The sequence below is a fragment of the Alosa alosa genome, chromosome 13 (assembly GCF_017589495.1).
Source record: "Alosa alosa isolate M-15738 ecotype Scorff River chromosome 13, AALO_Geno_1.1, whole genome shotgun sequence".
NCBI lineage: Eukaryota > Metazoa > Chordata > Actinopteri > Clupeiformes > Clupeidae > Alosa > Alosa alosa.
The window spans coordinates 22183223-22195722 of NC_063201.1; the positions used below are offsets into that span (position 1 = coordinate 22183223).

Here is a 12500-nt window from a genome sequence, read left to right on the forward strand (position 1 = left end):
TGGTCCTCACTGGAACAATGGCTGCGCTATGAAGATGTGCTAACATTTGCAGGCTCTTCAGGCAGGCTGCATACCAAAACACAGCAATGTTGCCATACAAGGTAGGCTACTGCATGTATAAACAAATGCACAGACAGATAAATGTATACATGATACAGTCATGATATATGATGGGGCAGTCGTCGCCTACTGGTTAGGGCTTCGGGCTTGGAACTGAAGGGTTGCTTGTTCGATCCCCGACCAGTAGGAATGGCTGAAGTGCCCTTGAGCAAGGCACCTAACCCCTCACTGCTCCCTGAGTGCCGCAGCTCACTGCTCTGGGTTAGTGTGTGCTTCACCTCACTGTGTGTTCACTGTGTGCTCTGTGTATTCACTAATTCACGGATGGGATAAATGCAGGGACCAAATTCCTTGTATACGCAAGTATACTTGGCCTAGAAACCTGATTTACATTTACATGATCAATGTACACTACACTGTACATTTGCACATGCACAGAAAAACACATGGGTAGACATACACAGAAACAGACACATGTGCGCAAACACACACACACACACACACACAAGCACACGCACACACACACACACACACCCACACACACTCATCAAAGTTCCAGCAGAGGAGCTGAATCATAAGGACAGGAATGTGCATCTCAGCATCCATGTGAACCTCAACATCCTGCTGAGTCACACACCACATCACAGAGACCTCTGAGAACCAGATCCCCCCTCTGAGAACACACACACACACACACACACACAGCCACATATACACATACACACACAGACCCATACACGCACACACACTTTCTTTCTCTCTCTCTCTCTTGCTCTCATTCGACACAGACACACACACACACACACACACACACACACACACACACAGAGCAGAAAGCCCAAAACACACATTCTTTCTCTTTTGGATTATGTTTTCCATCTTTGCCTCCCTCCTCTTACAGCTGTCTCTTTTGTCTTCCTTCAACAAAGACATTCTGCTGAGTCTGCAGATATTAGTTGCCTGTAGTGTGTGTGTGTTTGTGTGTGTGTGCGCACCCATCCACCTCTGCATGGTGAGCGCAATGTTTGCATGCCTTATTTAAGACTATATCCTGTATGGATGTTGTATTCCTTTTGCAGATCTGACCCTTGCCTGTGTAAGAGCTTGTGTGGGGCTACTGAGGCAATAGCGCCAATATCCTGCAGGTCCAGTATCCTCTGCCCTTCAGCACAAACCCCTGAACCCCCATCGCACATCCAGCACCTAGCATTAAGCCCACCTTTGTTGAGATCTGATCTCCTCTGATTTAACACAGTTAGCTCCATAAGCAATAAGACACTTTGTTTTGTTTTGTTTTCATTTCAGAGGAAGCGGGACAACCCCACCCCCGGCCCCCTTCAACCCCCTCACCCCGACACAGTCTCTCCGCCTCTGGCACAGGAAACGCTACTTTCCCCAGTCGGATTCTTGACATATTTCCTCCAACGGCCCTGAAACCGCTTATAGCCGGTGGGGTCCTACTCTGTTCCCGGGGCATGAGAGCTGCGCTCTCGGCACGCTTCAACTGAGCCCGTTTTAGCACTCTGCCAAGGGAACGTTTTGGGTGCAGGTAGCGTTCTCACGGATCGGCCGTTGTTGAAAATAACGGGCGATTGAAGAGAGCTAATTTCCTGCGACGTTAAAGCTGAGCTAATTACAGCACGGGGTATTTAGAAGCAGCCAGCCATGGCAGGAGGAGGAAGGGAGAACGCCGCACCTCGCCTTTGTGATTACAAATGCTTACAAAAACCAGCTGAATGATGCATAATTCACATACATACACACACACGCACACACGCGCACACACACACACACACACACACACACACACACACACACACACACACACACACACACACACACAGACACACACACAACCTTGAAGTAACATTTAGGGAGATATCCAGACACGCACACACACACAAACCTGATCACATACTCCCTTCACATACAACCAGACAAACACAAACACTGAATCATTTATGACAATGACACCAGAGCACAGAGCCAGAAAGATATCAAGCCACTGCTTTGTCTGGCGTCCCCCAAAAAAGACAAAAGGGCAACCAAGACAGTGGAATAAAGCAGGTGGAAGACACAATAAAATACAGACAAAACCAAAAACACTGGCATTGATGGATGAGTAAATTTGGGAAGAGAGAGGGGGCCAAGCTAGACAAAAAGGCTGACTAGGTCTGGAGGAACCGAGTAAGCTAGAGAGTAAGGAGCTTGTAGCATTTTTCTTGTCGATTCACTCATTGAATTATCTGACTCTTTCTGCATCTCACTGCATTTTACATGTGCATGCCAATACTGCAAAAAAACAAGGAAGAGAGAGAGAGAGAGAGGGACAAGAGAGGATTTCAGTGAGAGCGTAAAGAGTGATGAGTGGCGGAAGTGGGCGAAGAGAGATAGAAAAAAGAAAGAGAGAGAGAATGAGAGAGAGAGAGAGAGAAAAGAAAGCAAGTGTGTCAAAGGCTCTTCTCAAGCTCAAATCATTCCTCTGTGGAAAGGCAGAGATACAAAGGCGAAGGACAGAGGGAAATAGAGAGAAGAGAGAGAGCGAGAGAGAGAATGGCATGAAGACAGAGAGAAGAAGAGCATGTGAGCGAGGGAAAGAGAGAAAAAAAGAGGAAGAGAGATGCTCACTGAGGCCTAACTAGTAGTGACGGGTGGCTCAGGAGAGCGAGTGAGAATGCTTCATGCACTCAGTTCTCTGCTACATGAAGACCTCACAGAGAGAGGGGGATGGGGGGTGGGGGGTAGGGGAAGAGAGAGAGTGATAGAGATGGAAACAGAAGGAGCAAGAGAAAGTGATAGCCATATTAATTGAGTGGGTGTGTTGACTTAATTAGCTATTAAGCGTGACATCCACTCCCTGAGGATGACTGGTGGTGTTTGTGTGTGTGTGTGTGCTTGTGTGCATGTGTGTGCATCTGCGTGCATGTGTGTGAGAAAGTGTTTGTGATAGATGCATAATACTCATGGGTGGTAAAGCAGAGATGTGCCAACATGCGGTCACACACACACACACACACACACACACAGAGTCGCTGCCTAACACTCACGATGAAAATCAGACCTCATGAACTATACAGAGGACACAGGGTGTCACTGACTCTCCTTCAAACACTAAAGCCTGCATGGCCTCAGGCATCTCCATAACATTTGTCCACTTAAAATCATCTCTAATATTGATGCAGCAATCAAATATGAATCCTAATGAATAATAACAAACTGTGGTAACCCAGTTATCATTTCCATTTGTTTATTAGTGACATCTGATAATAACAAACTGTAGGTTCTGTGGACTGTATGCTGTTAATGGAACTGTGCTTCCATTAACAGCATACAGTCCAGTCAATAGCGGAGTGAAGAGATGGCATTACCCGTGCAAGCACAACATGTCGTACATTGTCATGTTCATTGCAAATATCACAGAAAATGTACTGTAAATGAGTTAATACTTTCACACACACACACACACACACACACACACACACACACACACACACAATCAGAGCAATTAAAGGCGCTCTAAGCGATGTTGGACGTTCTGTTGACGTTCAAACAAAGGTAGTAGCGAGTTAGCTCGCTACTACCTCCCCCTCCCTCCCATGCAATTGAAACTCTCCTAAACATGCATCTCATCGTTGATAGGCTGGAACAATTATGTTTTTATGGTCCAGGTTGGACCAGGTTGTTTTTGTTGCGTTTTTGGAGCCTGGGCTGTCCACAGAGACCATGTTTTTTTTTACAGTGTATTCAGGACACAGGCAGCTAGCGGATGGTGAGATAATGTTTGCTGTATGTGACAAAAAATGTTTTTTTTTAGCTTAGAAATCGCGTAGCATCGCTTAGAGCACCTTTAAATGAAATTGGTCACTATCTCTACCCCAACATTGATGAGCTCTGTGAACAGAGGACTCTGTTCCATCCTCAGCTGCTCTGCCAACACTACAGTAACCACTGAGAAAGGAAGGCAAAAAACAGCTCTCTTTCTTTTTGACACTAGGATGGAAGGATGAGAGTCTGAATGGTTCAGAATGCAGATCATTCTGAGGATTGCTCCTGCCATGCTATTTCAGACCCGGTCTCTAGCTCAACGCTGATAAAGGAACCAATTGATGCTTGAACAAGAAAGAGCAGTCAAGCAGAATTTTCCAGAACCCCCCTTCCCTCTCTCTATCTATTTATCTATCTCTCTATCTGTCTATATATATCCCTATATCTCTATATATATCTCCCTATCTCTCTCTCTCTCTCTCTCTCTTTCACACACACACACAAAACCATACCACATAGGAGATTTTTACGTGTGCATTGATATAAGCATGCAAACACACACATCCAACCCAGCAACATAGGATCACCAGATTTGCAGCTGCCCAAAACACTGGCACATTAACAGCTAAACCCAGCTGTCACTGAAAACCAAACGCATGTACCCTCTACACAACAAGCACACACACACACACACACACACACACACAGTCCCAATGGCAGTAATTACTGTGCAGAAGAGCTTGTGATAAAAGAAGATCCTGTGCGCTGGCATTCAGGGTGATGACAGACAAGCATGCACTCTGGGCTGGGTGGCTGGTGCTGTATGTCTGACTTAAACACCAGCCATTGCCATTCATACTATACCTGTATAGCAATCTACAACATATAATGCACTCACTATATCTATATAACAACCTATGAATTATAATGCACTCACAATGTCTATATAACAACCTATGAATTATAATGCACTCACAATATCTATATAAGATCCTATACATTATAATTCACTCACTATATCTATATAACAGCATATAAATGATAATGCACTCAAAATACCTATATAACAACCAGTAACTTATAACTCAATCACTATAGCTATATAACAATAACTGATAGCATACTTACTTCGTAGCAATCTATAAACTATTAAACATTTGTAGTGCTTTACAACCTTCAACTTATAAGTAATATGCTGTATAATGAGGCCTTTAACAGTTTTCTTCAACAGCTGTTCCTAAACATGGTGAGGACCGTAGACTGGTCCTTAGACAAAGTTCACGAGAGATTGCGAAAACTTGCCAGAGTTCAAGCGTTGCATGCCGTCTGTCACTTACCTCATCAAAGCCACTGTCCTCTTTCTTCAAGGCTTGAAGGGAAGAAAGAGAGAGAAAAAGCACTGTTATTTTAGCACTGCTTGATACTAAGTGTGTGTGTGTGTGTGTGAGAGAGAGAGAGATAGAGAAAGAGAGAGAGAGAGAGACAGACTCTGTGTGTGTACTGTAATCTCAAAATATGTCAGTCACCACAGCTGCCTATAATCTATAAGTGAAACTGTTAGGAGTAGTAAATCCATTGGCATTCTGAATCTGAGTCATTCTGACCCTGGCCACTGCACTAAGATAAGCTCATGAACAGTGATACAATACTCACTCTCTGTCTTAAATGGCCTTCCTCCACAGAGTAATGACCGTAAGCCACAATCAGGATTTTGTGGTAACTACAGCAGTTGTGAGGCAGGTGCTTTGGCCTTTTTCATGTAGAACTAAAGCTGATGATGCGCAAGATAACTTTGTGAGCATGCCCATTGATATTGAGCAACATTGTCACTTTTTTCTGGAGAACTTTAATCATCAATAGGAACATTTTCATTATCATCCAATCAGTTATAGGGTTGTCCAACAACATTGATCAGAAAGTTGTCTTTGATATCAAGACAAGACACTAATATATGTGTCTGCCTGCCTTGGCTGAGGGCAGGGCTCTACAATAAATTATACATTTTACTTTGTCATTTTCAAAATGACTTATTCATATCCTTGCTTTTGTTTCCAAACGACAACTCCAACAATCAACGGACCATAATGTGTCACTCCCTCTGTTGGGAACAGAAAACCAACGCAAACTGTTGAGTTATTCAGGATTTAAATTCCACAATACAAGGCGGAAATAAATCAGCCGCAGCGTAGCTCATTACAAGTTAATTGCACGGACATTCAATACCACACTTATGCAGCATCCACAGCAGCGGATAGCACCTATCCGGTTGGGCACCACAGGTTTCCCGCGCGCCCTGAATACATGCGGCTCAGAGACAGATGTGTTGATGAATACAACATTGAAATCTCAAGAACGCTAATCAGACAAATTAAGCAACAATGCAGGAGTAATCTGCACGGCATATTCTATTGAGACAAACGCCAAATGCGCGGAGATGAACGAGTTGACAGAATTCATGATGTGCGCGCGCGCCCGCCCGCCCGCACACACACACAAACACACACAGGTCTACTTTAAATCACATCAAACAGCTTGCTTCCAAGCACAACGCAATAGGCCATTTTATTGGGCATCCTTCTCAACTCGAAAACTCATCCAAATGTGTGAGTCGGGAGAATAAATTGAAGTGTCCAAAGCAAGCAAAACATCTGAGAAGCTCAGGTCTATACTGTTTCCCGCAGTCTTTTTTTATATTCTCTGTGCACATGAAAACCACATTCGCAATCCCTGGGTAGGCCAATTTGAATTTGCATTTAGAGGCTTTAAGGATGAAAGGGGTTTTCTTGAAGCAGAGCACAGCAAAGCATGAAATTTGAGTCAACCAGACAGAAGACACACAAAAGGCCGCATGCACCTCTCAATTCACCCCGGCTCTTGGGCAACGGGATGATGTATGGGTCGAAAGGGATGGATTGCCAGAAAAGAGATGCATCGTGTGATTGACGGACGCGGACGGTGTGTTGCGGGCGGCAGGGAGTGTCATCTGGAGAGATAGGGTGCTCTGCTAAATTGCTTTTCACACAATTGACTAAGCAGGCTAACATGTAACCTTGGCAGGTTATCTGTATTGATTAACATACAGGACACAGGCAGGGAACCACAGCTGGTGATATGACGCACGGGCCCAGCGTATGAAATCCAGCAGAGTAGACTACCTTCAACAGCTGCGAGGAGATTTAGTTATACCTCGTATCGGCGGGTAGCCAGCATATTTTGTGCTTTTATATGTTAATGAGTAGCCATGGTCAAACATTCCGTCAGCTTGACTATTTCATGGCTTGAAGCGACTGGTTTTAAAACCAAAATGCGCTATTGTTCGAAATGGAGGGCGATGTTGAAGGATGGCTATATCCTGCAACTAAACTTCTCCAAACTATGACACAGCGGGCTTTGTTAAATCGCCTGTGCAGGACAGACAGCGAGGAATCGATGTGGACAGTCCGTCATGCCATGCGGATAATGGTAATCTGCAGCAAGCGAAAAAAACACAGTCTCATGTGAAGAAAATTCAATTCTTAATGTCAGACCGATCGACTATTCCTCTGTTGACTACTTCCCCGCACGTCTCTTCGCATCGATAACCATTATTTGACAGTGGGTGAGAATCTAACACTGACACACTGGTGCATCGCCAGTAGGTTAACATCACTTCTTATCGCCATACAGACAATAACTTATTTATCTTGATGTCAGCAATATGACCCATACATATTTAGTTGGAAATAGACGCCCTGATAGCATTGTGTTCTTGCATCAACAGGATTCTCAACAATGTAGCAAAGGGCAAGAGATAAAATGGGCTACAGCTATAACCCCAGTCCATTAAAGGCTACCAAAACAAAGATCGTGTTGTTAAATAATAAAAATATATACACACTTCAATGTGCATTGTATGTCTGATAAGCAACAAGGATTGCAATCCATAACAAACAGGTATGATTAGTTTATGATTAGTCTAGGCCTACTATGATTATTTCTAATAGGCGACACCTTAATTTTTAACATTTTAATTAGGCTACCCTACAAAAGGCTAACAAACATGTTGATACCACCACATTATCTCCAGTAAGCGTGGATATATTCATTTGCGAAGGTTATCTTCAAGTTGTGTGAGAGTCAGCATCTTTTTTAGTTGAAAGTGGACACAGACAGTAAACTTACCAATCCGACTGAAACTCTCGGACAAAGTTCTTCGCAACTTCTTCATTTTGCCAATTTTCTCGACAGGCTGCGAAGCTGGCAATAAGTCACACATTGCAATGCCTTCTGTGAGCTCAGCGTATCTGTTAGAACTAATGAGAGAGTTCAAACAAGGGATTTTTTCCTGCGCTGTACAGTCTCTTCTTTCTTTCTCTCTTCTTCTCCAAACGCTGTTGTAGTAGTCAGTGATGCATTCACGGTAAATTTGCTGAGGTGCTATTCGTACCGGGCTTCATATCCGAAATTAAAACGTTGTAATAGAGTGATAAAACTAAACACCTCCGGAAAAAAATATATAATTTGATTCGAGGTCGCTGCAATCGCTCTCCGTGAGCTGGAAGACTTGACCCCTTCTCTCCTCAGCTCCCTCGCAGTCTGGATGTCATTTTTGGGATTCTCTTTGGTCTAGGGAGGGGAGGAAAACACGCTCTGTTAAAACTCCGCCTACACTTCACAAGTATTGGCCAAGGACCATTGTAAAAAACAATCTGATTGGCTGTGTCAGCCGTCGATTTTTCCATTAACCGGCAAGCATCACTGAGTAATGTGCTCATGCAAAGGATTTCGAAATTCAGGTTGATAAGGGCAGGACAGAGGGACATTTTTTTTTATTTTTTATAAGGGTGAAGCTGGACAACCACACGCCTGTTTTGGTTAGGCAGGCGGTTGGAAAGTGTGACAAAGCACAACAAGTATTGGCATTTTCATCCTTATGCTTTCCCGATATCAGAATACCGTAAAACATGTGACAACCTGTAAAAAAACATGTAGGCCTACCTATTGACAACAGGATGGAACACATTTACTGTATAGGACAGGGTAGTCATAGGATGGGGTTTCAGTTGACCCCTTTTTCCAGTCTGTGAGAGGTTATTAATGTCTACCAGGTGAGATAATACAAGAGCTGTCACAATACAAACGGTTTACCCTCAAATACCCATAGCAATCCCTCTCAAATGCAAGAATGGGCGCATCCGATTGGCCTGACCTGTCATAAAAATGCACTACCATTAAAATGCACTGCTGCAGCTAATGCAGAGGATCTGACGCACAACTGAACAGAGAAATACCTATTTGCATAGTGCACCAGGGATGTAGTGGAGGCTAAACTCAAGTAAACGCAGTTTATCCACCTCTCAAAATAGTTTATTCACCAATTGAAACTTTTAACATTAAACAAATCACACTGTATTATCCCCATTTCCAAAATGTAGCCTACACTCGTCAAACCTATAGGAATCATTTAATACCATTGGTATTGTTATAAACATTAGACAATAACCTCCACCATCATCAAACATGTTCTGATTGCCTTTTTAAAAATCCGATACCGCATGGCGCAGTCCACCTTACCGTGATTACAGAATTCATAGTTTACCCAGCTCTTATTTTACCACTACACCTCTGCTGTGCACCAACATTAAATGCATGGGTGCCGGTGTATCTGTGGTGTGACCCAAACATTTGACACAAGGATGTTAAACACAACAGTCTTAAAAAGTTGCCATCTACAGTGAATACGAACAGGCCTTTGCGGATGGTCTGTAAGTAGAGCTTTACAATGATTCCTTTCCTACCTCCAAAAAGGACGCGGCGGCACCTGGCAGACATCTTTCCTACATCTTTCCTGCCAGTGTGCAGTCGACTAGGCTTGCTCATCATCATGACTTGACTACTGACTCGCCCTGACTGGCCACTTCTCCCTACATCAGAACATACTTATACTGACCAGAGATAGAGCATCTGCATTGCAAATTGCCTAGGACGGTTCTGCCATGGTTATACCAAAGCATCTAGAATACATTAGCATGTGGGGCCATGCATGCGCACATCTGCACACATGCACAGGTCAAACTTCAGTGATGCTGCACCTTCCACCAGAATACCAAATATGAAACAGCCATATCACAGAAGTATGGTGATGCCTTTTTGTAGCATATATTGTAACCAACGGGTTAAATGCAGTAGGCTACGTGAATAACAACTACTGTACGCTTAATACTGTACATCACAGTCGGAAGTATAGTAAGTATCCCCCCCGGTTGGTTAAAAAAATACATGTTTAAAAGTTGTTGTATCTGCATCTGACTAATACCAACGCAAATGTAGGCTATAATGGCATTAGACATTGGGTAGAATGTAGCCTAAGATTTGATTTACGATTAGTCTCAAAATGTATGGAGTCACCAGACGTGTTGAGAGGTCGAATGACACCAGCATAGCACATTACGCATCGTCAATGTACAAATAGGGAACCCTTAGAGCCTTTGTGAAGTAACAAAATAATGCAAACGCTTAAAGAGAGATGATAAGCCAAAGAGACCAAATGCATCGCCAGTTGCCACAGACAGCATTGAGTGCAGTCGAGCGTCCTGCAATGCTGATTGCGCGGAAGGATCACGTCACCAGGTCGTCCCCAATCCAACTGATATGAAATAGCAGCACCTCTGTCACAGATGGATCAACTTGTTCATATTTAAAAGGGCCTTTAGGCCTCCACATTCTGCAACAGTTTAGTGTCATGGGTGACCACGTACCGGCGCAAACGGCAAGAAGAAGGTCGTTAGGAAGACAAGTTACCCTCTCCCAATTTCACCGCAGCCCTAGCGGGTCACATTTAACCCCAGTGCGCCCGGAAGGCTCGGGCTGATAAATGGGCATTCGTTTTTTTATGAGGCTTCCAGCGGCTACAGGGTCAGGAGGTCTGTATTAAGGTGGGAATATGCCCATCGCTGGTATGTCATTAGGGATACGCTTTCACGCGCTAGTGGTTTTTGATTATCGCCGCTTTTCCTGAGGTGCTACTAGTTACATTACAGGAAGTCTGTATTGAAAACGTGAAAATACAGTTTCCAACGTGACACGTTATAGACAATAAAAAGAATCATCACCTCCATTTCTTACAGAACTGTAGGCATTCTCTTTTTCAGGGAGTTGATGGAAGAAAGAGCATAGGGTATTAAAAAGAACATCACGATGATGAAGACCACAAATCCATCAACAGGAGATGGCAATCTCCGAGTCCTATGCCTGTGCTTAAGTCATAAATGTAATGAAATCTCTACTCCACCAAGTTTTCAGTATAATTAAACAGTATCATCAGTTCGTTTTCAAGCTATAAATAACTGAAAGCCGACATTTGCAGACTTTGACAATGAAATTGTGTGTTTTTTTCACCTTTGAGCACAAAGGAAATGGTGAATAGAAAAAAGTGCTCACCAGACTTTAATTTTAAAACATGATCAACATTTTAATTAGGAAACAGTCAAAATAAGAGCATGGATTATTTTAAATACAGCTGGTGCAAAACTGAACTACCAAGGTGATGCTGAGAACAGATACATCCAATCATCCACCCATCCTCACACACGCACACACACGCGCATGCGCACACACACACACACACGCCAAAACAATTCAAAAAGCAAAACACAAAAGGTGACATGCAGAATCGTTTTTTTTTTCTTTCAAAATCTTGAGATCACCTTTCCTAAACAACGTCATCAGCAAGGCCATTTGCAACAGTCTTCAATTTCAGCAACACCTTCATTCAAAAAGTTAGCAGACAACAAACTAAAAGAAACACAGTAAGGAGAGATTTTTAAAAAAAAAGAGAGACACGCTAACTGGTGAATGGTCAATCAGGAACACCGGAGGCTGGGTGTGGCAGCAACCCCTCCCCACCTCCCAGTCAGAAAAAGAAAACAAAACAAAACCAGACTGGCTCCACTGGCACGGAGGCCAGACGGAGGCATGGCGGACGTCTGGAGAAAGTGTGCGGCCTCTCCCAGTGCTTTTCCTGTACCGCTGTGGCTTCTCTGCTTTACTCGTTCTCGAACTTGCTGTACGGGTGGTCGGCGTCGGGAACCAGACCTGCAGGGGGGACAGAGAGGAACACGAGGAGGAAAGACGTCAGAATGTGGCTCAGTAAGCGTGCGTCCCACTTCCCAGCCCAGTGTTAGCTCCCCTGCGTTCCTGTCAACGTCAAAATATGTATTCCCACTAAACTAACTAAAAATAACTCTTTCCTCTTTCATTTTGTTCATAAAACCATACATTACTACAAATAGTCCAGGCTTGGTTAAATGATTACCTCTTCATCATTCCAAGGTTATCAGGGTTTATCCCTAGAGGTTCAATTAGCAGGTAGGCAAATCATCTGAATGCAAGTCTAATTCAAAAGCATTCGTGAACTTTATGGAACCCCCTTGGTGGCAAAGCTCATTCGCATTCATTACACCCGACACCACAGCTAAGGCCAGAGGATGAGGCGCTGATTAAAGCCAGACGGACACTTCAGGGATGTTGGTATTTGCCCAATTCTGTGTCCACTCCATCCAGTATTTTGAAAAGGGTAGAAGTGGTAGGGTGGGTGGACGAGGGCGAGATTTCTAGATTTCTGCTCATGCCTCGCTAACGCTAGCCCCCTGGCAGCAGGTATGATGCATCAGCATGTCAATGGGCTTTAATCATGC

The 12500-nt window shown here is 43.7% G+C and overlaps 2 protein-coding genes across 3 annotated transcripts in view; both read right to left on the reverse strand.

Moving 5' to 3' along the window:
• Nucleotides 1-8418, reverse strand: part of cdk14 (cyclin-dependent kinase 14) — a 163208-nt gene extending 154790 nt beyond the window's left edge. Inside the window, exons 1-2 of the mRNA XM_048261921.1 lie at nt 7987-8418; nt 5163-5194 (exon numbers count right to left, since the gene is read on the reverse strand). Coding sequence (XP_048117878.1) covers nt 5163-5194; nt 7987-8080 — 126 coding nt within the window. The 5' untranslated portion in view covers nt 8081-8418. The remainder of the gene's footprint in view (nt 1-5162; nt 5195-7986) is intronic.
• Nucleotides 8419-11249: 2831 nt separating this feature from the next.
• The window catches only part of LOC125306366 (pituitary tumor-transforming gene 1 protein-interacting protein), a 21033-nt gene continuing 19782 nt past the window's right edge, over nt 11250-12500 (reverse strand). For both annotated transcript variants that reach the window (XM_048261690.1, XM_048261688.1), the window contains exon 7: nt 11250-11898. In XM_048261690.1, the coding sequence (XP_048117647.1) occupies nt 11849-11898 (50 nt within the window). In that variant the 3' untranslated portion in view covers nt 11250-11848. The remainder of the gene's footprint in view (nt 11899-12500) is intronic.